This window comes from Anabrus simplex, chromosome 13 (genome assembly GCF_040414725.1).
Source record: "Anabrus simplex isolate iqAnaSimp1 chromosome 13, ASM4041472v1, whole genome shotgun sequence".
NCBI classification, from domain to species: Eukaryota; Metazoa; Arthropoda; class Insecta; order Orthoptera; family Tettigoniidae; genus Anabrus; species Anabrus simplex.
In genome coordinates, this window is record NC_090277.1 from 102826110 (window position 1) to 102853410 (window position 27301).

At 39.6% G+C, this 27301-nt stretch overlaps 2 protein-coding genes across 2 annotated transcripts in view; one reads left to right on the plus strand and one right to left on the minus strand.

Moving 5' to 3' along the window:
* Positions 1–17432, minus strand: part of mRpS10 (mitochondrial ribosomal protein S10) — a 30911-nt gene extending 13479 nt beyond the window's left edge. Inside the window, exons 1-2 of the mRNA XM_067157237.2 lie at positions 16995–17432; positions 16527–16654 (exon numbers count right to left, since the gene is read on the minus strand). Of these exons, the coding sequence (XP_067013338.1) occupies positions 16527–16654; positions 16995–17224 (358 nt within the window). The 5' untranslated portion in view covers positions 17225–17432. The remainder of the gene's footprint in view (positions 1–16526; positions 16655–16994) is intronic.
* Ccs (Copper chaperone for superoxide dismutase) lies at positions 164–26260 on the plus strand. The gene is made up of 6 exons (XM_067157235.2): positions 164–291; positions 429–627; positions 7428–7635; positions 15283–15349; positions 18787–18968; positions 25942–26260. Exons 1-6 carry the CDS (start codon positions 280–282, stop codon positions 26090–26092), a joined length of 819 nt encoding a protein of 272 aa, XP_067013336.1. The 5' UTR covers positions 164–279; the 3' UTR covers positions 26093–26260.
* The last annotated feature ends 1041 nt before the right edge of the window (positions 26261–27301 follow it).

The following is a 27301-nucleotide window of genomic DNA, read 5'->3' on the forward strand; positions in this document are numbered from 1 at the left end:
TCAACGAAATCTTGTTCTGCGGTCTGAATCATTCCTCTAATATCACGAAATATTATAACTATCTTATTTCATTCAAAATTTCTGCTCCTTTTTTGTTTGATAGGAAAATATAATTTAATGAACTGCCATTGGTAGTCCTGTATTTGTAAATAAGAGGTGATTTCTGTGGGTAAAATCTGGTTAAATCCTCCATCCGTTTTTTTGTTATCAACATCGGAAGGAGGTTACTCAGCGAATTTTGTAAATTATGTGAAGAAGGTATTCATTCTTACGGAAGAAATGGCTAGCAAGGTTTGTGGTTTAGTGTATTTGATAAGAAGAAAGAGATGTCACGCCTTTATTTAATGGTATCAAACGCATTTATATTCGTGAACTCACATAACCTTTCTCTTCCCGTTGTAATAAAATGACTATTATCATGTTTCCAGATTGAATTTGCAGTGCAGATGACCTGCGAGTCGTGTGCCAATAGTGTTAAATCAAGTTTGGCCGGTGTTCCTGGTGTAAATAATGTTACAGTCTCGTTGCCAGAAGAAACTGTCATAGTAGAAACGACACTCCCATCCTCCGAAATACAGAAGCTTATCGAATCTTCCGGAAGACGTGCCATCTTAAAGGGTTACGGAGGTAAACCTCTTGTAGTAATTATATATAATGAATTACATTGTCGGTCTCATTGGCCGAGTGGTCATCCTTCTAGTTTTCAGTTCAGAGGGTTCTGGGTTTGATGACAGACCGGTGATTTTAACTGCATGTGGTTAATTTCTCTGGTTCGAGGAGTAGGTGTTTCATATCTACATACAACACATCTCATTGCCAACCACAGGAAGCACACATAATTGTGAATGTATCCCTTATAGGATTGAAGTCAGGAAGTACATCCAGTTGTTAAACTGGGCCACATCCACATCAAATGCTAATAAATTTGGAGAAAAAGGCAAGGAAGGAAAATAAGTTCTTCTTGACAGCAGTGCATGAACCAGTCCATTCCATCCCAATGAAACTCAAAGCTGTTCTGTATGAAAGAGGAATAAATATGCCTTTGCATAATTAGGGCGAGAAAATAAACTCTGTTTAACATAAATCAAAGAAGGACATATAGGGACATCTCTCCTCTAAAAGCAATTCCAAGTAAATTTTGCATCATTATAATGTTATTAAGCTTGAGGCATGGATAGTAAAATTTTACCTTTGATGTTCTCTAGGGAGATATATTGGATTGGTTGGACCTATCCATTCTCACCGGGCGAGTTGGCTGTGTGGTTAAGAGCGCGCAGCTGTGAGCTCGCATGTGGGAGATAGTGGGTTCGAACCCCACTGTCGGCAGGCCTGAAGATGGTTTTCCGTGGTTTCCCATTTTCACACCAGGCAAATGCTGGGGCTGTACCTTAATTAAAGCCACGGCCGCTTCCTTCCCATTCCTAGGCCTTTCCTGTCCCATCGTCGCCATAAGACCTATCTGTGTCGGTGCGACGTAAAACAACTAGCAAAAAAAATCCATTCTCAGTACATGACATTTTTTTATAATTCCTGTGCTGTTAATCATCAACAAGAGTTGTTTGTACAACAGTAATAAAATTGGTGATAATTTCATTTGATTAATGTGCCACTAACTACTTTTATGGTTTTTGGAGACACTGAGATGCCAGAATTTTGTCCTGCAGCAGTTATTTTTTTGTACTCGTAGGTCTATCAGTATGAGGCTTGTGTATTCAAGCACCTCAAAATACTACCAAACTGAAACAGATTAGACCTGCCGACTTGTCGAAAGGCAGTTTCTTAGCATCTGAGCCATTGTCAGGAGTATTAACAAACTTATTAACCAGTTTTACATTGCTATTTTGGCTGATCCAATTAGTTCATGCGATGTACATAAAAAAAAATATATAGCTGTTCCTGGACTTCACTCTCTGAACTAGGGTACATGACCATGTAGTGGATAAGCACTTTCTTGTTTGGCTCCTTGTTATTTTTATCACTGATCATTTATAATTTTTTTTTTTTTTTGCTAGGGGCTTTACGTCGCACCGACACAGATAGGTCTTATGGCGACGATGGGATAGGAAAGACCTAGGAGTTGGAAGGAAGCGGCCGTGGCCTTAATTAAGGTACAGCCCCAGCATTTGCCTGGCGTGAAAATGGGAAACCACGGAAAACCATTTTCAGGGCTGCCGATAGTGGGATTCGAACCTACTATCTCCCGAATGCAAGCTCACAGCTGCGCGCCTCTACGCGCACGGCCAACTCGCCCGGTCATTTATAATTTATATTCCACCTAGTCAATACTCAGTAATGTTCTAACCTGGCTGGCATCATCAGTATTTATTACGAGGGTCGAGTCATAAGTCATGGCAACTATTTTTTTTTCTCGCAAACATGAGACAACACGGAAAATATAAAATACGCATTTGGAAATATAGAGCATGTACTTAAGTATAGTGCCTGAAGACAAATTCTGACTTCAGGAGATTCTCGTAGGAAAGTGACAGAACACAGGTCATTGGTAAGCATTGTTTTATTATGGTATAGGCAGCAAATACACAAGACTACGTACAAAGAACAGGTCTCCACTGGTTACAGACCTTCGAAATAATCACCAAAGTTTTCCACTGTGCATTGCCAGCAGTGGGGCAGGAGCTGAATACCATTCGCTGCATTTGTATCGCTAATTTGTGACACCTCTCCTCGAAATGCTGTTACGATGTCCTCTTTGTTAGCAAACCGTTGTCCACGTAATGGCTTCTTGACTTTGAGGATTAGATCATAGTCACATGGGCTCAGATCATTTAAAGTTAAAAATTTCATTGTTCCGTATTGAAGAATATTAAAGTTAAAATTGAAATAATTGATAAAGAGATTCAACCTATTCAATACAAAAGAATAAGAAATGTAGTGAATTACATTCCCATTTAATAATTAGTAGAAATGGTACCGGTTTCGACCCTAGTCCAGGTCATCATCAGCCGATTAAGACGAAAAACAATGCATAGGATCAGTAGAAGAGGCGATGTAAAAATGAAATGGGGGTAGACACTGTAAAACTTAGAAGTAAAATGCAAATCACTCAAAAGAAAACAGTGCGCAATTCTCTGAGCTGTAGCATAGCACATGCAGCACTAGGCAAAGTCCCACAATGTTTACGAATAGCAGAGAACGGTTAAATGAGCCAGTTTTTAAATACTGTCAGGCATAAAGTCACATCACAATCGAACACGTACGAAGATCCATAATCGTGCAGGAGTTGAAAATGAGTATATCCGTTGAAGCAACTTGCCAGCTCCCGGTGATCAGCGTGATGCATTCAATATCAGGCACTGTGGTTTCAAATGCCCAAAGTAAAATGGAGAATAGCTTGACGGTCCAGTAATTTTCTCGGTCGCGGGAAAGTAAGTATATAGATAAATATAATACAATTCAATATAATTGAATAAGTAATTGTGCTCCTATAGAATTCTTAGAACAGTTGATGTGAATAAACAATTGTGAAGAGAAAAAATGTAGTAAAAAGCGCAATACCGGAAACAAATGAAAACGTATATGCACAGTGCTTAATTTTTTAAAACGTAGAAAAACTCAGGTCTTGATTGAAGTAGTCGAAATCGGCACAAGGTAGGAGTTGAGTATGAATGAGAAGAACCGAAATGAAGGTGGATTTTTATTTTTTTAAATTTTTATTATTTTAAGATCTGGCGAATAAGGTGGATGTGGAAGAACCTCCCATCTTCACCGTTGTAAGCGACATTGAATGATGGCTGCTGTGTGAGCTGTTGTGTTATCATGTAGGATTATGGCCTTGTCCAAAAGATCCAGACGCTTGGTTTGCATGGCATGCACACCTAATGCTTCCCGCAGCTCTGCTTGGCATGCATTTCTGCTGCAGAGAACTGCTATTTTAATATACAATTGTTGCTCCTGCTTGTTGACTACCATTTTGTGACGTTCTCACTCACACACTGAACTTGGGGGCATGCTTAGACTCACACTGTTGTTTACATACACCATGTAGTGGCATCATACGCAAGTACATATCGTACATTTCCAAATGCATATCTTAGATTTTCTCTGTTGTCTCCTGTTCGTGAGAAAAAAAATAGTTCCCATGACTTATAACTCGACCTGCGTATTTACATTACATTGACTAGATGGAATATAAATGATGGAACATAAATTATCTGTGATAGACTAGTTTGTTGTCAAACAGACCAAATAAATTAAACCATTATGGTTAAAAATAAACTCCTCTCCTTGTTCTCGGCCACTTCTCTTTGAATATGTGCTGACGCAATCCGTGATAAAACTTGTTGACTAGAGTAGACTTTAAACAGCCTTTCACTGACCCACAGGTCTTGTTGAAGGCCACATCCCCTTGTTTGGCATGAGATGACAAGTACCAAACAGGATATGCATATTCTGTGAAGGAGTATCAAAGGGCCATTGCTGATTTGCCCTTTGATCCAGACAGTTTCCGCATCAGTAGAGGAATGATTTTTTCGCATTAACGATAAACGCGGCAAAAATATTTTGAAGTGATTTTGCGATATCTTTACGAATCATATGTTTCTCGTTAAGAAAACATGGATATTATGTCTGTGAATTAAAGCGATAAGGCCATTTTAAAGCGAAATTTCATTATTTCATGATAAGCACGATATTACAGCGAAATTTGTAGTGAATGCACTTGCGTTAGTATACCCAGTAGCCAAATACTGCTTCCCAGTATGGTTCAACAGTGCCCATACAAAGAAGATAGACACTCAGTTAAACGATACAATGAGGACTATATCAGGAACCATCCAATCCACACCTTTGGATTGGTTACCAGTTCTTTCAAATATTCCACCTCCTCATCTCCGAAGACAAATGGCACTGAAGAAAGAATGGGTTAAATGCTGTGACAATCCTCTCCTACCAATACATCAAGACTGCCTACGTGAAGATCTCAGGCTGAAATCTAGGAACCCTTCTTGGTTACTAGGAAAGAGGCTAGCCCAAGATGAATTTCATACTAACACTGCCTGGCGCGATGGGTGGACAGCTTCAAACCCTGACAGATTAGGTCTAATTTCGGATCCAGTTATGCAACCTCCTGGTTTCAACTTACCCAGAAAAATCTGGTCATCACTTAATCGGATCAGAACTCAACATGGCAGATGCAGCTTCCGGAAACAAAAGTGGAAGATTACCAGCGACCCTTATTGCGACTGCTCTGGCGTGCCTCAGACCGTTCAACATATCGTCACAGAGTGCCCACTCTGACGATTCAGTGGGACAATAAAGGATATCCACGAGGCCAGTGATGAAGTTATGAGTTGGCTAACAAAACTGGACATTTAGCTTTAGCAGCAATGCAGATATTGATGAGCTCAAATGTATAAATATTGTTTGTTTATTACGTACTTGTTCTGTGTGTATAGATGAAACTTTTTTTTTCGTGTAATTGTACATATTTGTAAATAACCAAATTGTAACAATGTATCCTCATGCCATACGAAATATATATATGTAGTGAATAACAAACTTGACATTTTGTTCCAAGATTACAGTATGTATGAAATGAAAAGGAAGAGCGAACAAAGATTCATCAACAGGAAAGAAATATGTTATCATTAATGTTCTGGAAAATCTCTTTAAGACGTGGCATCAAAGAAAAGGGGTTGGCTCCAGGCTTCTTGCCAAGCTAATGTTTGGAATGTTGTTCTTGTGGTGACTGGTAATCCCACCCCAACCTGTGTCCTCGCGGCATTGTGCAATCCTGGAATCCCTAATGACGTCTACAAGCAGCACCATTGACTGGTGTATTTCAGCTTCGTGGTCAGGTGAAGTTAAGAAAGTGATCGCAGAGAGTAGTGAAGATGGGTCACTCGACAAGTGTTACAGTGCACAGCAGAGCTAAACAGTTTGCGAGTGAGGGTTTATACGTTTTGTAAAACCAATATTTTAATGAGTAAATTTTGTAATGTTCGTATCGAGTGGGAAAAAGAAGATACTGTCTCAAAACATTGTTTTAAAAATAAGGAGCATTCAGAACGTAAATTTAGCACTCCAACAGTGAAACAGCAGGCAACAATAGAACTCTCATTAGATATGCAAAGGAAAGATAAGAGTGAAAAAATAGAATTTATTCATGAAACAACAAACAGCGATGCTACTCAAAAGCCAACATCCTGCTGGAGAAGGTAGACGACCCTGCAGTCCGGAAATGGCTTCAAAAGTATGTACCAGGTATGTACAGTCTATCACAGTCTATCAATTAAACCTCCACAATCAACGATCAGTGATAGTAATGAAACCTTTAATGAAATTTTAGAATTTCATTACAGCAGTACGGCAATATCTATTTTGTGAAATAACGTGAAAATTAGTATCCTTCTCACGAAATCGTTCAAAAATTAATGTGAGGAAATCATGCCTCTACGCATCAGCTTATTCCAGGTGGAGACTTTCTATTCACAGTTCATACAGCGTTTCATGAAAGTGAGAGAGAACTCTGTCAAGCGTTACTCCCAGATATTTACGAGTGTCACAGAACTCTAGCTCATTAATAATAATAATACATATATCATCATTATAGACCGTTATGCCTTTCAGCGTCTGCAAGCCTCTGTGAATTTACTAAATGTCACCACAATCCTCTACTTGCAACTAGTGTGTGGCCTCATTTAGTTCTATAGGCCTACCTCTTATCTTTAAATCATTAGAAACCGAGTGTAACCATCATCATCTTGGTCTCCCTCTACTTCTCTTACCTTCCATAACAGAATCCGTTATTCTCCTAGGTAACCTATCCTCCATTCGCCTCACATGACCCCACCACCAAAGCCAGTTTATGCGTAGAGCTTCATCCATCGAGTTCATTCCTAACTTCGCCTTCATTTCCTCATTCCAAGTACCCTCCTGCCATTTTCCCCACCTGTTTGTACCAGCAATCATTCTCGCTAGTTTCATGTCTGTTACTTCTAACTTATGAATAAGATATCCTGAGTCTACCCAGCTTTCGCTCCCGTAAAGCGAAGTTGGTCTGAAAACAGACTGATGTAAAGATAGTTTTGTCTGGGAGCTGACTTCCTTCTTCCTGTTGATCGCAACTACGAGTTCACTGCATTAGCTTTACTGCACCTTGATTCAGTCTCAGTTACTCGAATGAGGTTCTCCCAGTCTTGTAATATCAATTAAGGAGTTAGTATGAGAGGCTGCAGTCCCAGTCATGAAAGCCAAATAGTACGGCTGAGCGTCTCATGACACTCTAGTATCTTGGTAGACCAAGGCTCTAAAGTGCTATTGTGTCACAGGTGTTTGTGCATCAGTGTTTTAAAGTTCTCCCATTAATGAACTATATGCCAAGTGCCAGAACTCTTGGATCATTCAGCTCTGCCTTATCATCCTGTCACTTGTAAAGTAATTTAGGAGATATTTTTGATATTTTATAGACTCTGCAAAGGCCGGTCACCAGGGAGCTGCTGTTGCCATGCTCGGAGGACTGACTGGGTCTGCGCTTGGTGACGTCAAGGGCGTGGTACGCTTTGTCCAAGTGGACGAGGATACTTGTGTTGTGGATGGCACTTTGGATGGGCTTTCTCCAGGACCTCACGGTCTTCATGTCCACGAGTGTGGTGACTTATCCCAAGGTTGCGACAGGTAAGAATTTTTGTTGCTGTTATTATTAGCCATACAAAGCCCTTGCTCTTAAAAATACCAGACTATACCCTATTTCAAATTACATGGGAGATAAGCATAACAAGTCTGGCCATGTGCACATTGTAGTACTAGTCGCATAAAAACATGTCAAGAAATCGTGAGATCGATAACTAGTTCAAATAATCTGTAACATGGAATAAGAAGAATACAACAGTTATACAATCACCAGAATGAATCAAGATGATATACAATACCGTTCTGAAGGTTAATGTACTCATCAATGTCGCGTATGGAAGAAAAATAGGTTACTCAGTTCCCTTCATGTCGTCGTCATCACTGTCGAATGATATAGATGTTGATTCCCTTAGGGAACCTGAAATATTTGTCCTGAATTAGTAAATGTATAATTAAGAACTTTGGTCCTACTGCAAAGTGCTGGTTGCTAGAACTCGTGAATAACTGCATTCAGTCTTCCATGATACCTAAAATATGGAGGAAGGCTAGGGTCATAGCCATTCTAAAACCAGGCAAAGATAAAAATGACCCTAGGAGCTACAGGCCAATCTCCTTATTATGCCATCTTTTTAAGATTCTGGAGAGACTAATCCTCAATAGGTTGACTGATAAAATCGAGCCACTTCTGATTCCACAGCAAGCTGGATTCAGGAGAGGGAAAAGCTGCACATCGCAGGTGTTGAAATTAAGTCAACACATAGAAGATGGCTTTGAAAGTCGGAAAATCACAAGAGCTGCATTTATAGATCTCTCAGCAGCATATGATACTGTTAATCACCGAATTCTCCTTGGAAAGGTATACAGCATGACAAAGGACTTCCATCTGACTTGTGCCATTAGAAACCTACTTCAAAATCGAAGCTTCTTCGTTGAGTTCCAGGGAAAAAGAAGCAGGTGGAAGATACAGAAGAACGGACTACCTCAGGGAAGTGTGTTGGCACCAATGCTTTTCAATATTTACACAAACGATCAGCCTCTTCCTGCCAGGACGAATAGTTTCATCTATGCTGATGATTGTGTCATCACTTCTCAGGGGGATAACTTCGAGGCGATTGAACAAACATTGTCCACAGCTCTAGACACTCTTGCTGGCTATTACAAGAAGAATCAACTAACACCAAACCCAACTAAGACGCAAACCTGTGTTTTCCATCTAAACAACAGAGAAGCTTCCCGAACTCTGAAGGTCACTTGGCAAGGCATAGCATTACAACACAATCCTACCCCGAAGTACCTTGGAGTCACTCTGGATCGTGTCTTAACCTACAGAAAACATTGTTTGAACATCAAGCAGAAAGTCGCTGCTAGAAACAATATTGTGCGGAAGCTAACTGGAACATCTTGGGGAGCACAACCAGACACAGTGAGGACATCTGCCCTTTCGCTCTGCTATTCCGCAGCTGAATACGCATGCCCGGTGTGGTACAAATCTTGCCATACCAAAGCAGTTGATGTAGCACTCAACGAAACCTGCCGCATTATTACTGGATGTTTGAGACCTACACCTTTGGAAAAAGTGTATTGCCTTGCAGGGATAGCACCTCCCGATATTCGCCGTGAAGTGGCAGCCAAGAAAGAAAAGAGAAAGGTGTTGACATCTGAAGCCCACCCTTTGTTTGGATATGAGCCACCACGCCAGCGGCTTAAGTCTAGGAAAAGCTTCTTGAGAGTAACCAAAACACTTGCAGGAACAGCGCAGCAAGCAAGAATTCAAGAATGGCGCGTCAGGAGTCAACATACGAGGATCAGTCAATGGATGACCCCAAAAGAGGAACTCCCTCCGGCCCTGTCACAGATTGGGTGAATTGGAGAGCACTGAACAGACTGCGCTCTGGTGTTACGTGGTGCAGGGTAAACCAGAAGAAATGGGGTTTCGAAGTGGACAGTACCTTGTGTGTATGTGGAGAAGAGCAGACCACAGCCCATTTGCTGCAATGCAGTTCATGCCCATTCAGATGCACAACAGAAGACCTGGTTAAAGCGAAGCCAAATGCACTTGATGTTGCAAGGTTTTGGGCTCACATAGTTTAATGTGGCTCTTCTCCATTGGAGTATTTATATTATGTTTTATGTTTTTCCTTATCTTTAATTTTAAACTTATGTATGCTTCTGACACGAGATATAGTAAATGTATAATCCCATGAAAGCCAAATAGTACGGCTGAGCATCTCGTGGGACTCTAGTATCTTGGTAGGTCAAGGCTGTAAAGTGTTATTGTGTCACAGGTGCATCAGTGTTTTAAAGTTATCCCATTAATGAACTCTACGCCAAGTGCCAGAAGTCTTGGATCACTCAGCTCTGCCTTTTCATCCTGTCACTTGTAAAGTAGCTTAGGAGATTACCGTTATTATAAATTTACTCATTCGGGACAAAAATTTCAAGTTCCCTACGGGAATCAATATCTATATCATCTGATGGCCAGGCAGGCATCAGTTTTTGGTAATGAGACAGTCTCTCAAAGTCTCTCATAGTGCATTGGCACTGCCGGTGGCTCCAAATAGCCTACGCAGTGACCTCCATGGTATGCACTAGCCAACGTCTTGGTAGGTGTGCTATTTACCAACTGATGAGACCGACTTAGCACACTGGGGTGAACACTGGCAACCAGGAATGAGTTAGCTGAAAAATTTATAATGTCCAATAATGGACCATTTATATTGGTATCACTGTCGGAATCGTTCGCATTTATCTCTGATTGTTCAGTGTCATCGTCTACTAACTGGTCTATATCCCACATTCGTTTTTCTTCCGTCTCAATGACGTGTTGTACACACATTTCCCAACATTGAGAGGTCACTAGTTCAATCCCTTCCAGCAACAGTTCTCTTACTTCCGCAAGGGTGAAAGTTTTGGGTTTCCTAGCCACATGGCCCTTAACTTGGCTCCACACACTTTCAATTGGATTTAAAGAACAATGGTATGGAGGTAACCTTAAAACGGGCCTTCCTGATTGCAGTGCGATATCATTTACTCAATACGCGCCACACAAGTCCTTAATATGCTGTGGGATAACATTAAGAAGTAGCGGCTACTAACCTCATCACATTTTCGAGAGTACTACCAGGATTTGCATCACTAAACTTCTGAAAAACGTTGAGAACACACTGTTTTTCTCCACTTCTTATGCTTTACGTGGGAATGGCAGGGCTCACCCATCTTCACTCCACGTGGAACTTTAACAAAGGTTATGTAAACTTAAATTAAAGCAGTTAACTATATCCTGAACACCAAGACAAAGACTGACTTCCAACTTAATCAATAATGATATATTACTAAATATTAGCACGAAAGAAACTCATAATATGCACCAAGATCGATAGCTGCAGTCGCTTGAGTGTGGCCATTATCCAGTATTCGGGAGATAGTGGGTTCAGATCCCACTGTCGGTAGCCCTGAATTCCGTGGTGTCCCATTTTCACACCAGGCAAATGCTGGGGCTGTACCTTACTTAAGGCCACGGCCCTTTCCTGTCCCGTCGTCGCCGTAAGACCTATCTGTGTCGGTGCGACGTAAAGCAAATTGTTGAAAAAAAAACAATAATATGTAAAGTCACTAGCGCGCCAATAACACCCGAAACAAAGCAGTAAACAGAAAGCACATGGGTTGTATGTTAGCTAAATGAACCGCTACTGAATACAGCAATGGCTGTTCCGCTGTTGACACATACATCGCCCCTTTCAGAAGGCACTTTAGTGCACAAGTATCAGTTATAAATTGAAACTAAACAGCTTTTTAAAAGTGAAAAGTGAAGATAAATGGATTTAGATGACTTACAGAACTTTTACGCAGAAATAACTGCTTTCCTTAGTGGAGGATGGAATAAGAACGGTAGTGATCGTTGTTTGCATGTAGATGCCATTGTATAATGAATGGAGGTGGCGAGATAGGCAAGATAAAAGAACGATAAAAAAAGGACCAGTTATCTAATGTGTTTCCCTAGACCTGCACACCAGTTGATGTCCATTTTCAGAATCTCTTAGGGTCAAAAGGGTGAGAACTGTGAAACAATCCTCAAAAGGGGTTTTATGGTGCCAAGTGCAAATTGGCAATGGTCCGTATATTATGGGATTTACAGGTACCACAGTGGCCACATATTCATTTGGCTAGAGTGTTGATAACATGAAAGACAACCTGTGGGAAGAGATTCATATCCAGCAAGGAGTCCATCAGGGTTATGTGTTATCTCCCCCAGCATTTTAACATCTATTCACAGGCAATACTAGACAAAGCACTAGAGACAGCCACAACAGAAAGTATATGTATCAATGGAGAGTGCATCAACATAATTTGCTATGCAGATGATACTGTGCTGCTTGCAGACAGTGCAAAAGATCTTTAAGCATTGTGGGAGAGAGTCAGCATTGCTTGCAACAACTGGTGACTCAAGATGGACGTGAAAAAGACTAAGTTCATGATCGTGAGCAAGCGGAGATCAGTTCATGCTAGACTCATGCTAGGAGATCAAGCGTGTTCAACAGTTCAAGTACCTTGGTTGTAATCTGAATGATCAACGGCAGCTCAGGCAAGACTCGAGCATGGGCGAAAGACCTTCATTAAAATTAAGAAGCTCCTCTGCAACCGCACTCTCAATCTAGATCTGAGGCTGCGAGTGATCAGGGGCTTAGGATCTAACCCAAGCCCAGTGCAAGAAGCTGGGGAACCTTTGGAATGTGGGTCTATCGGCGGTGTTACATATCTCATGGACCAAAAGAGTAAGGAGTTTAATGGAAAGATTAAACAAGAAGACCGAAGTACTCCTTTCCATTAAGAGGTAGAAACTTAGTATTTCAGTCACTTGATGCAGAATTAAAAATACAGGATCCTACAGTTGGTGATATAGAGGAAGATATCAGGGCAATGGAGACGTGGCTAAAGAAGAATTTTCTGGCTATAGAACCTTAGGGACTGATTCGAGATGAACGTGTTGCCGCTTTTCCATGTGGCAGACTTAAGGACTAGAATAGCCATGATGATTGCCAACCTTTGATAAAAGATGGCACTGTAATAATAATAATAATAATAATAATAATAATAATAATAATAATAATAATAATAATAATAATAATAATAATAATAATAATAATAATAATAATAATAAATTTATTCAATTAGTTTTTAAGTCCATGTTACATCCAATGATTCTACGCATTTGTATACACACTTCTTGCACACCATTTACGGTACCAGGACCGCCTCCATCTGGTCCATCATTGTTTGCAAGTCCTCCGTCCACAACTCGTTATCCAAGTTGCCTCGTCTGAAGTCGATTAGCACACTCTCACATGTTCTTTTTAGTACAATGGTCTGTAGGTAGGTCTGTAGCTGTTTGCTCACTTCCAATTTGTCCATGTGCTTCTTGTACAAGTTGGTAACTAGCCCGTCCCACGTCATTACCACAGGGACCATCGTCACCTTGGCCCCATTGTACATAAGTGAGAGTTCGTTGGCTAGCATCTCGTACTTTCTTCCTTTAGTGGTTTCAGTCTGTTTTAGGATATTTTTGTTTGTGATTCCAACTTCAATTAATAGGATTTCATTCTTTACAAGGTCATGTATCATCAGATCCGGTTTATTGTGTTCAATGCGAAGCTCAGTCTGTATGATGACGTCTGACTTTATTCTAATTCGCTGATTGGATATGACATTTTCAACTTTATAGTTCTTTATTTTCTTAGAATTATTCAGCCCATACTTTTTGGTGAACATGAAATGCAAGCATCTGACAACATCATTGTGGCGTTTCTTGTAGTCCAAATTAAGCATTCGTCCACATTGTGTTGCCAGGTGATCTAGTGTCTTATTGCCCTGGTTGCAGTGTGGGCACCTCTGGAATATACTCCCATGACTAAAGAAGATGTTTCTGTCTTGTATCTTACAGAACATTCCTTCTTCCTGTGGAGATATATTCCCCCTCATTAGCCATAACGATGATAATAATAATAATAATAATAATAATAATAATAATAATAATAATAATAATAATAATAATAATAATAATAATAATGTTGATAGTCAAGTTGGACAGAATTCTCATTGAAGGTGCAGATGATGTTGGATAAAGAGCCACCATGATGACTTTATATGGCGTAAGACTTGTTGGTGATGCTACTGGTGAAAGTAGTGGCAGGTCTTACAACAGCTGTCTTCTCGGGAGAAAGAGATGGAAGGGACTGAGGATTGGTGTGGTTCACAGAGAGTGAGAATGAATGCGTTTTGAGGTTTGGTAGATGCCTAAATGTAGTTGTGGGGCGTTTTGGAAGATGATCACGGGAATGATTGTTTGTTCTGAAATGTGACTGATTATGTGAAGACCAGGATGGTAAGTGTTTATGAAGGGTTCTGGGTTAGGTGGCTTGGGGAGTCTGGGGATAGAGTTCATGATTCGGGAAATCTGCTGATCAACCAATTGGTTGGGGTTGTCACCGTAGGAACACGGATTTTAGGGGTTGAACAGATCCGTTTGTCCTGGATGGCAAGACTGAATGGTAAAGATTGTTTTGTGTGATATGGAGGAAAACTGTCAGTTGATGGTTGGTGGGTTTTATGTGTAAAGATTCCAAAGTTGGACATCAACTAGTGCTAAGACCTAGGGAAGCACGTGGTTTTAACATCAGATAAGCGCAAGTAATAAAAAAGTTAGATAACCGGCCGAGCAAGTTGCTATGCGTTTAGGATCATGTAGCTGTGAGCTTGCATTCAGGAGATAGTGGGTTCAAACCCCACTTTTGGCAGTCGAAACCAGTCTTCTTATAAATTAATATATTTTACAATGTGTTGAATGGTGGAACATCCCTCAAACTCTATCTTATTAGTTAAACGTCAACACGGAAATGAAGATCATAACCTATGAAAGCCCCTGGAAGTAGTGGAGTAGTATAAACTAAACCAGCAAGTTCTAAATAATTTCATTGTCAAACATATTTTCATTTCTTATATCATGTTGTTTAAATCAGGGCCAACGATCAAGTACCGTGCTCCACAAACACATGGTAATAATTATAAATTAGACCCAAGACCTTTCTATAATACTAAGCATCTCAAGTCAACGTATAATTTCTGCTGATTACCAAACATTTCTTGTGATCATGTAGTCGTAATGGTTAGCAAGTTTTGTTCTTGTTTGTTCACATATTCCAGTTGTGTGTGGCAAGACCGCTTGACGGGTCTGTGCCAAGTTGTACGGACAGTCATGAGGTTGGTTTTCCATTGTTTCCTCTTTTCACACCAGGCAAATGCTAGGGCTGTACCTTGATTAAGGCTTCCTTCCCACTCCTAGCCCTAAGAACTATCTGTGTCGATGCAACAAAAGCAAATTGTAAAAAAAAAAAAAAAAAAAAAACAAAACTGTTTTAAAGCTCGGCATTTTAGCGAATGCACTAAGAGAGCAAACTTACTCTTTCTCCCCTTCTAATACTGAAGGTAGTGATTTATAGTTATTTTCTAACTGTTGGGTTCAATTCACTCTTGCTAACAGTACAGTTGTCAACAATGACCAGCACCGTTCTTATTCCATACTCCACTATTGTAGGCTGTAGTTGAAAATTTTGGTCTCATGTTCTCCTTTTTCATTTGTTCTCTATCCATCTGAACAAGTCAACCTTACTCATGAGAGAAAAATCTTTTTTGTTTCAGCATTGGCGAGCACTTTAATCCTTACAAAACACAACATGGCAGTCCTAAGGATGAGCCGCAGATGAGGGTAAGTGTAATTTTATTATCTCTCATTACTGTGATGATAATTGAACTTCTAATGAACATTCTATACAGCAGACTCTCATAGAGAACATATTTTTCTTAAATTTTTTATTTCACATTCCTTCGCTGAAATACATGGACAGATATGAGGAGTGCCCAGGCAAGATTAAAGACGTCCTTCAGATTCAGACTTTAAGGGGGAAAGAAAGGTGTAAATTAGCAGCTGGGGGCAACTTTCAAATGTGCAACTTTTCTATGCGAGATTTCCAACAGAACAGAGGAACTATAACCCTCCTCTTTAACGCTTCGCTCGTGAACTTGGTGTTCGAGGTCTGTTTCATTCGAGATCTTTCCAGATCCACAATAATCCACCTGAAAATAGCGCATTTTCAATGGAATCTCATCTATCAATTCACGGCCTCAAGTTTACCACATAGTGTTGGATATAATATTAAAATATAGGACCTAAACTATTGACACTCTATTAAGTTAAGCTGATTCAGTGAATCCATACAAGATATATGTCATTAAATCTTTTTAATCTAACAGCCAGAAAATGTGAGCAGTATAGATGGTTCATTGATTACATTCTATGAGGAACCTTTTTTCTATAAAAATTGGTCACTGAAAATGGTCTGCTACCTACTTATATTTTACAACAATACTCTAGAATGAAAGCAGCTGTTAGTGTATTATTGTACAGGTCGCTCATGACAAAATGTTTTAACATGTTTTTATACCTCTTCAAAGCTAGTTGTACGTCTTTAACAGCTGAGATACACTTTAAAAGGAAATTTTATCCGAAACTAGGTGTTATAATTAATTTTATGTATAGTTACAAACAGTTGACAATGCAAGGAGATGTACATTTAAAATATTGTACATATAAATTTTTTTAATGACTTTTCTATAACCTCATAAGGAGTGATTTAGTCTCTGTTTTTCAACTACATAAGTTTTACGGTATATACGCAATTGTAAATAACAAAACTTATTTTAGGTTTTGTTTATGTACATATATATGTTATAAATATTTTAATGTAACTATCAAAATGTCCTGCAACAATCTCCTAGGCTGATGATGGCAAATAAAGTTGCTGAAACCAGTACCAAAAATGACAACAAAAATGTGTTTTAATAATTTCACTATTTTGTAGTATTGAATAGTTGGAAAACCCTACCTTTATCTTTGATTGTAAGTGCTGAGGTTCTCACTGTGTCTGGCTGTGCTCCCCAGGTTGTTCCAGTCAGCTTCCGTACCACATTATTCCTGGCAGCTACTTTGTTTTTGGTGTTCATACAATGTTTTCTGTAAGAAAGTGTGGTCTAAAGTAACTACAAGATATTTTTGGGTCTCACAACACGCCAGCTTGATCCCTCCCTCATGATGTTCAGGTATCTAGCGGCTTGTTTACTTTTAAAATGGACAATGCAAGTTTGAGTTTTTGCGGGATTTAGCTTCAATTGATTATTCCTATAGTATGTAGCAAGATCGTTCAAGGAGCTAGTTAAAGCCATCTCAATCTCTTCAAAACTGTCAGCTTGAGCAGTGAGAGCAAGGTTGTCAACATAGATGAAACTCTGTGTTCCTTTGGGTAATGTTTGATCATTTATGTAGATGTTAAAAAGGGCTGGTGCAAGTACACTACCTTGAGGTAATCCATTTTTCTGCATTCTCCACCTGCTTCTCTTTCCCTGGAATTCCACAAAGAACCTTTTGTTTTGTAGAAGGTTTCTGATCATACAGAAGCAAAGAGGTTCTCATTGGGGGCTGAAAAGAAACAGATATTAAAGGAACTGAGATGAAAGAGGAGATAGCCCATCTGTTTGAAGATGTTGAGATTGTACTTTCCTTTTGTGTTTTCATATTTGTTCTCATCTCTTTCTCTTTCGCTTCCTCTGCGCACTCCGACCTGTCATTATATTTATTCTAGTATCTGTTTCTGTTCCTATCTTTCTATATGTGACTTATTTTATACTAAGTTATGTTAGGTTAAGTTAGTGTAAAATTCAACAAGGAATTAGTTCTTAAATTGATGCATATTAAGTCTTGGCCACCCTGTTTGCACACAGGGTCTCTCATATAATCCCAGACCAAACACACGGTGTTTGTACTCTGTGCTACGGCAGCTGCAGTATGGGAGGCGCGCACATACTTATTGACCTTGCAAGCAGCCTGCACGTGTTCGCCTGGCAAGCTACATCCATGTGTTTTGACGTCTTTCAATACCTTATAAAATACGACGTAATCTTCTTCGAATATACAACGGCTAAGAAGAAGCCAGCATTCAACCTACTCTTCTTCTTTATTGCATCATTTAGTGCACGGTGGTCTTTTATAATATACGGCGCACCGAACTTTACATAACTTCCGCTCAGTGCTTCGTCAATTGGAAGAGTTATTATTTTTAATATATCTCTGCTCAAATTCCCACATGGTATGTACCTTTAAAAAGACTGTACTTGTGTTTACATTGTTTATGTTTTTCTTCGATATTTGCGCTTTAATTTACTTCAGGCTGATGATGACCTATTACTAGGTCGAAACTAGTCCCTATGTAATTTTCATTTTGTATTGAAAAGGTGGACCAATAAAAATATATTATTTTACTCTATTGCAAGCTACAGTTGCCAGTCTGAATCTCACCTGTTAAGATGGTGAAATGGTTATCATTGTAACATGGTAGTTTAATGTGTAAAAGTTCTAATTTCGTCTTAATGGTCATATGAACAGTCATAATTCTTGCTATTGGTGTGCAGAAAATCCTAATGGTGTTTATGAAGTCCCTCATTATGATAGGAAGATCGGTGTTTGGTGTGCTGTTAGTGCAAGACGAATAATTGGGCTTATTTTTTTTTCAAGACGACAGTAAATGCAGAGAGGTACAAAGATCATGACATTTTGATGCAGTTAATGAAGAATAAAAATTGTGTGGGTGGTTTCAGCAAGATTCAGTACCTGCTCATACAGCAAGATTCCTTTTTTACAATCTCGGAAGTGTTTGCAGACAGAGTGTTCAGTGCCAGTCTATTTCACCCCTTGTTCTCCAGATCTAACAGTATGTTATTTTTACTTGTGGGGTAAACTGAAAGAAAAGAAAAGGTGTATCAAACAAATCCTCACACATTCGAGAAACTGAAAGAAAACATTATGAATGAAGCCAGAAATATTACACTTGCATCAACCAGGATGTGTTTACCAGATACAATGACTCTATAACCCAGTAAGGACAACACTTCCAGCATCTTTTGTAAGCTAAGATTTCATATAAGATTGTATACACGCTTAAAGCAGGGTGGCCACGTGCATTATAAGTTCGGCTGAGGCAGCTGCCGTAGCACAGAGTACAAACCCCGTGCATTCAGTCTGAGTTTGTACGAGAAGCTTTTCGTGTGGGCTATGGAATTTGGTAGCCGATACTAAATACTTGTGTTTTCCAGCACGCAGGTGATCTGGGCAACATCACTGCCGATGAGAATGGTCGAGCTACCTTCAGGCTAACAGACAGAGTTCTTAAAGTCTGGGACTTAATCGGGCGGTCTGTGGCAGTCACCGAGAAGGAAGATGATCTAGGACGGGGCAACAGTCCCGAGTCCACCGTGAATGGAAATTCTGGTACTAGGTACGCTTACATAATTTTATATATTATTTTCTTTGAATTTCCAATAGCATTTTTATTCTATTAATGCCTCCCTGTGGGTGGGGGATGCAGACGAAGAAATATACTCACGGTATCCCCTGCCTGTAGTAGGAGGCGACTAAAAGGCGCAAGCAAGGGTTGATAATATTTGAATCATGTGATTACTTGATTAGTAACATTACGTGCGGATCACCATGGATCAATGTTACTTGCAGCTAGTACCACCTTGCGAGGAAAACCATGGGTCTGCGTTACATAGGAGCAGTACCATTTTGCGAGAAACACTACGAGTGTGGGCATTGTTTGTGATAAGTGTCATCATGTGCATTCCATCACTCAGTTCCACTGTGTTCAGAATGGGACTGCGTTATCTGTGAGTAGTACCACTTCATGAGGAACACCATGGGTCTACGTTGCCTGTGGTTGGCGCCACTTTGTGAGAAAAACCATGGGTTTGACTGGCTCGCATGATAAGTACCACTGTGATGAAAACCATGGGTCTACATTGCCTGAGAGTAATACTATTATGTGAGTAACACGGTGGGTTTGTGGGCGTTACCATAATGTTGGTGTACATTGCCTATGATCAGTAGCACTATGTGAGCAACGTCATGAGTATACGTGGCCTAGGATTAGTTTTACTAAGTGAGGAACTCCATGGGAATACCAGCGCCCGTGATTAGTCCCACTATGTGAGGAATACCTTGGGTCTGCATTGCTTGTGAGTAGTACCTTATGTGTGAAACACCATGGGTTTGTGTTACCTGTGAGTGGTGCCATTGTGTGTGACATTACGTGTGATTAATACCACTATTAGGAGAAACACATTGGTTTTGCTTTACCAGTGATTAGTACCATTATGAGGGGCCCGTGACCTGGAGTTTGGATCCCTTTAGATAAGCATCATCCCATTACTTACATCATTGTGAATAGGATACACTGATTTTTGTTTCACAATCATTTTTTCATCGTCATTCGTTTTAGACTAGTCAGTGGATACATTGAAGTTTTAATTTTTATTCCGTTCACCTTGTACCATTAGAGACCGATGACCTAGTTGTTAGGCCCCTTTAAATAACAAACATCATCATTCTATTAATGAAATGATGGAGTTTCTATGAGTGATATGAAATAAAGTGTTGTACTATTGAAGTCAGTACCAATCAGGATCTTCAGAAGATATGGGCTAAATCACTTTAGAATTTATGTAAACCTGCTGAAAACTGGAAAATTCCACATCATCTGGCTCCCTCAGAATTAATGGAATTACTTTATCAATGGTAGACAACTTCCGATACATAGGATCTCGCCTGCAGGAAGATGGCTGCATAAATGAAGACATACGAGCAAGGATAAACTCAGCAAGGATTATTAAATGGAGAGAGTTACGTGTGTACGTTATGGCAAACAAATATCGGCATGTTTGTAATCAGATACATTTGTCTCTGACTGTGGTCAAGAAGTGCGTTGCCATCACTACAGCAAGAATGAAACCCTTGCACGCGTTCTTGGCTTCTGCCATTGAGAGGAACTTCACAGGCTCAGGAGTACTATTGCTGAGTGTCTGAAGAAATGTTGTGGATTTGAAGGGTGTGAAGAAGTGAACTGTTTATCATCTGAAGGTTGTACTAAATCATCATCATTTTCCAGCTCCAGTTTTCCCAGTGTGTTGTACAAACGCTCGCCACTTCTTCCTGTCAAAGTATAGTTTCTGTTCCTCTATGTCCTCCTACTTGGCATTCCTCTTGCCAACCTTCGATTTCACAGTGTGTATCCAACGATTCCTTGACCTCCCTACTTTCACTTCCCTGTCAAAATAATTCCTTACTGTTCTCGTTCTGTCCATCCTCATAACTACAGCCCGGATTATATGTAATTACATATTCTGTTCCCATATATATGTAGCTAAAAGAAAAGCTAAAATGTCTGTGAATCACACTAAAAGGACCATTATTCCAGGAGTTTAAAGTTACATATTTTTACATATTTTGATGCATAATAAATGTTTTGATAAATATTACATATTTTAAATATGTTTAAGAATATTGCGCATTTGAAAGAAAACACAATTCTCTTCACTAATTTTACTTCGCTGTGATTGTGGGTAACCTTCAGTAGTGGAAAAGGCACTAAAAGAAGAAGAAGAATTAAACACTTGAACATAGTTTAAAAAGCCTGTACAACTCTAACATCCAAAAATAATGTAATAATTTAAAGTGAGGTATTCTCTCTCAAAGAATCGCATTCCTTAGTTATGTTGACGGTGCAAGTCTTGGGTGTCTCGAGCTGTGACTTTCAGTCTTCCCTTGTACAAATTTTGTCACATTGTTCTCTTATCAGGTTTAGTGACCTTTCTGTTGTGATCCTTTCACCAGTCCTCGGTTTAATGTCACATGTCAGAAGCACCTTTTCTCTTTCTTTCTTTCTTCTAATAATTATACCTGTTTTTCATGAGATCAAATTTCTTCTTAATAGGGACCTTCCTTGCTTGAGCAAGTCTACAATTAAATATTTCTTTGCCGGCAATTTGAAGTACGCACCAGTGACTTCATGTGAAGTTGAAAGGTCTTTTTCTCTATATAATAACATCCTAACAGACAGAAGGCATTTGGTGACCGCAGAATATTTGGAAAAATATTGAGTTATTAATTGCACCTTCAAATGGAAATTAGAGGTTGATTAATATCTGCACTTCCAACTTTCTTCGGTTTTGTTTCCTTTTGTGTGTACAAGAATACATCAAATAAAACTATTAAGTTACATATTTATTACATATTTAACTACATATTTTGTAAATTTTAGCTACATATTTATGTACATACTTCTCATTTGTATATTACATATAATCCGGGCTCTACTCATAACATGTCCAAACCATTGTAGCCTGAGTCTTCCTAAAAGTACGATAACAGGTATTTTGATGCCAGCCTCCCTTTTTGCTTCATTTCTAATTGTGTCAATATAATAGCTAGCTATAGAAAGCAGAACAACTGTTTAATATTCAGCTCTACAATAAGATTTGAAAGAGACAGCTCACAAGACAAGGAGTTTGATGATTTTATTAATTAACATAAATAAATCAACTGGATTAAAGCCACTATATATATTTATTTAATCTTGGTTTTATTATTAAATAAATATATATATAGTGGCTTTAATCCAGTTCATTTATTTCTTTATGTTAATACAATAAGCTACGAAAAACTACGCTCATTAATTTTATTAATTTATTTATCCAAAATCGGCACTTGCCTCACAAATACGTTGAAATCCAGGACTACAAAGCAATAAACAATAAATTAAGATACAGTAGAGTCTCGATTATCCGACCTAAACGGGACCTGGAGTACGTCGGATCACCGAAATGTCGGATTATACAGAATATCTTTGAAAATGAAGTAAAACAAACAGGAAGGCTGTACTGTATTACTATGTCTTACGGTACTCTGTTTAATGACTTATCAATTCAATTGTACAGTAGATGCAGTATTGAACGAAAACATTCCAAATGTCTTACGAAAAGAAACTTGTCAATAATGTCTACTTGCCTGCTGATTCACGTTGTCTTGGTGCGAGATCCCGCCATCGACGATAATCCTTCACTGTGAGTCATCATTTTCTTCTTTTGTTCTGCAGTGCCTCGTTCTTCTTCATCACCCACATTTTCGTTAGCATTCACAAAACGAATATGTCAGGGTCAGTTAGTTCAAACACCTGATCTTGTGCACAGCACTTACATCTTGAGTCGTAGCATCCTCACAGCCAGGAATGCAATTCAGTAAGGGAACAATGTTTTCCATGTCTTCTTGTACCACCTCCTGTCGATGTTCAACCTCGCTCAACAATATGTTCCAAAACTTTCTAATGTTGTTGTTTCAACTTCTTTCCAAGACTGCGCTATCCAATATGCAACGTCTTTCATGTTGTTTCGTTTTAAATTTTCTATCATGTCGTTGCCATTGTCCATTTTCTCTATCTGGGATGAAAGGAGTTTCCGCCGATATTTCCTCTTCAATATTTCCAGCACACCTTGGTCCATTGGCGGTATAATGACGTCACGTTAGGGGGGGAAGAACATGAACAGGAAAATTAACAGAAATGTTTTTAAATGTCCTTGGCTTCTTTGCTTTGCCGATCATAAGCACGGTTGCTTTTAAGTTCCCAGTAATATTACTATAGGCAAGAACAGTAAAACTCTTTCCTTTCTACGCTTGTAGCCAGGTGGAGACGTCTTGGCTTGGGCTGCGAGAGTTTTGACGGCAGCAACTTGAAATTTAGCCCAGTCTCATAACAATTAAAAATCTGATCACCGGTTAATCTTTCAGCAAGAATTATTTCTTGAAATTTCCTTTTAAATTTCACAACCTCATCGGATTTAGCTGACAGTTTTTCTCCATAGATATTAAGCTGCCCAATGCCGTACCGTTTTTTTTCCACCGATCAAGCCACCCAGCACTGGCAGTAAAATTAGGGTCCCTTTTATTAAACCCGTTCTGGAAATACACCGACATATATTGCAGAATGGGGCCAGATATTGACAGGCCTTTTTTCCGGTTTTGAGTGAACCAAAGAAATAGTGCTTCACTTACTTTTTCGTACTCACATTTTTCATTGTTTTTTTAATTTTCAGTGCATCACTTGTTGTTCTGGTAGAGCACCACTTTTCAATGTCCGATTCGTTGGCTGAATGGTCAGCGTGCTGGCCTTCGGTCCAGAGGGTCCCGGGTTCGATTCCCGGCCGGGTCGGGGATTTTAACCTTCATTGGTTAATTCCAATGGCCCGCGGGCTGGGTGTTTGTGCTGTCCCCAACATCCCTGTAACTCACACCCCACACATAACACCATCCTCCACCACAATAACACACAGTTACCTACACATGGCAGATGCCCCCCACCCTCATCGGAGGGTCTGCCTTACAAGGGCTGCACTCGGCTAGAAATAGCCATACGAAATTATTATACCACTTTTCAATTTCTTCCCTCATATGTTTCCAGTCTCCCACTGTAACACGTACAACACCATAATCTGAAACCACTTTTTGAAAAGTTTCTCTTTTTTCCAGTCTCTTTAACCACTCTACTTGTCTTCCACAGAAACAATTACTTTCTTCCGTTTACTCGCCATACTCCTAGAGGATATGAAAACTGTAACATCCGTACCCAGCTAATACTACACTGAACAATGACTGAAAACTCGCTGCACCTGTCCTTGAGGAAAACCCGGTCCTTCCACATGACAGTCAGTGCTTGTTCCACGGTCGCACCCTCCACACCGGGGGTCCCAGAATTGCCTCTACCTAAAGTTCAAATTAAGCCTACCAGTGTCGGATAACATGGAATGTCGGATAAGCGAAGGTCGGATGAGCGAGACTCTACTGTACTATAATTAATTATAATAGAAAGTGACACAACAATAAGAAATTTCATACATTGTTGTACAAATGGTGATTTAAAATATCTGTGGAATCTTACAAAAGTACCCTTGAGAATTTCTGTATACTGCTGGGCACACATACCAAGTCGTCGTTCGGCTCCATGGCTAATTGGTTACCGTGCTAGCCTTTGGTCACAAGGGTCCCGGGTTCGATTCTCGGCAGGGCTGGAAATTTTAATCATAATTAGTTAATTTCGCTGGCATGGGGGCTGGGTGTATGTGTCGTCTTCATCATCATTTCATCCTTATCACGACGCGCAGGTCGCTTACAAGCATCAGATCAAAAAACCTGCATCTGGCGAGCCAAACTTGTCCCCGCACACTCCTGACACTAAAAGCCATGCACCATTTTTTTTTCCAAGTCGTTGAACCTGCCTTTTTTGTCCAAGGAAACAATGTCTCGTGCAAACCAAAGAGGAGACCTCTTACTTTCCATGCATTATACAAGGACGGATCAAATATAAACGAGAATTATTTTTTAAAATTCATTGAATCAACCATACAAAATACACATATAGAGATCACTTTTCAGCAGTGTCCTGCCTTCGATGCACATTTTCTCCATTGAATTGGTACGTTTATGATGCCGTCCTGATAGAGAGAAGAGGGACGTATGCAGAGCCAGTTGCGCACAAACCCTTCTACACTTGCATCATCATCAAACCACTCTCCTCCTTGGTCTTGTTTGAGTAGTCCAAACAAATGGTAGTCGCAGGGCAATAAATGTGGACTGTACAGAGGGTGTCCCGTGAATTTCCTCCAGTTTTTCCCACATTAAAACGGCAGTATACGGGCTTGCATTTTCATGGAGAGGAATGACGTTTCGGATTGGTTGCCAACGTCGCTTGTTGCGATACGCAGCTTTTGCTTCATCCAAAAGGTGACAGTAATAGGCTACATTAATTGTCCTTTGTTTGTAAAGAAAATCCACCAGCAAAACTCCCGTGGAATCTCTGAAAACATTTTCAAGCACCTGTCCAGCAGATGAGCATATGTACATATTAGTAGTAGTAGTTAGGAATTACACTTTTCCAACAGACTGTACATTTTTCTATTCAAAACATTTATACAATTTCATGTCAACATGACAGTCCTCAGTGTATTAGCTTTACGCAGATATATAAAACTTTGTAGATTTATTTCATATCTTGTGGGTATTTTGTACTTTATTTAGACAGTTAAAAGCTGCCAAATATGGCTGCCACCACAGGACCTAACATTGCCAGTTCTAGGGTTAAAGGAGTTAAAAAATTAACCAAGTGAGTTAGTCATGCCGTTAAGGTCGCTATGAGCTTGCATTTGGGAGATGGTTTCTCATGCTGGGGATGTTGCTTAATTAAGGCCACGACCGCTTCTTTCCCACTCCTAGCCCTTTACTACCCTGTAGTTGCCATAAGACCTATCTGTGTTGGTGCGAAGTAAAGCAAAGTGTAAGAAGAAGAGAAGGAATATATTATTAGTTAATTTTCATGAAAATGCTTTTTTAAATATCACTCCAGAGAATGTTTTTGTCTCTTTCAGACTGGCCTGTGGCATCATAGCTCGTTCTGCTGGGATGTTCGAGAACAGCAAGAAGATTTGTGCCTGTGACGGTGTGTCTTTGTGGGACGAGAGAGACAAGCCTCTCGCAGGACCTGGGCGCCGCACAGAGACCTACACCGCCAACCTGTGATCTCGAACTCTGATTACTACATTCCAAATTCATAAAAAGACTTCAGGAAGTGGCCATCAGTGGAGAAAGCAAAACCTCTTCTTCAGCATATTGTTTACATTGGGTATATTCCTTTACTTCTGTGGTTGTAAGTGAAAGTGAAGTGTAAAATAAAATTATTTTCCAATACAGTAAAATGTCATTGTAACGAACGCCAGTTTAACGAAATGTTCAGAAGAGCAAATTATTTTTAGGCCCCTTCCCTTTTCCCTATTTAACATGTGTTAAAGTATTTCATTGTAACATATTTCAAACTTTCAGTATTACGAATTAAAATGTAGCCTTTTTCTTCAAAATATAATTGAAATTCATCCTGTTTTAATCGCCGAGTATTTCGCACATGTCTCTATACAGCTAATACCCGACGGCACACACTATACAACACACAGGCGAAACAACCCAATTACAAACCAGGGGAAAGTAAGCAAATGCATCATAATTCGGACGAGCAGGTTGCCGACCCAACAGCACGTGAAGATTATCTTATTCAGTTTTGGTGTACCGGTACTGAACGTCAGTACAATAAAGCCTTGAAGTCCGATTTTTGCGTCCCAACGACTTTGAATTAACTGTCAACTCGTAATTCAGAAATGCCAAACCTTCCGCATCACAAAATATTCTAAATCCCGTTACTGCATGCAATTAAAGTTGATTCACAGTTTAAACCTTTCAAATGTCATGGAAAAAGCTATTTCCAAAATGTATCCAACAAGGTACATTTACAGTATTCAGATAATGCACTCAGATAACTCACCGACAAACATAAACTTACGCAACGAAAGAAAAACAACGTATGATTCAAAGACGAGGAGAAATGTATGCTGGTTCTCGTGTGCAAGTGCTTTATTCATTGGATTACTGTATTGTATGCATTTTATATGCCCTGTACTGCATGGAAAGTGCCTGACGCTATTAAAATATCGTGGCTTATCGAAGTTTCCTATGATGAGGTGATAAAGTCTCTTGCTTCCATGTGCATTGCAGCACAGTACAATTTCCCGGCCGACACTTCTCTCCTTTAAAATCATAAGTCCATTTGGGCTCGGCATTAAAAGAAACAATACAGTTTCATCGGCATTGACAATATCGTTCGGTGCGTACAAATTGATTATATGAGCCGCATTTTATCGCCAACTGTCGGCATCGCCAGTGTTAGCGGATTCTGCTTCT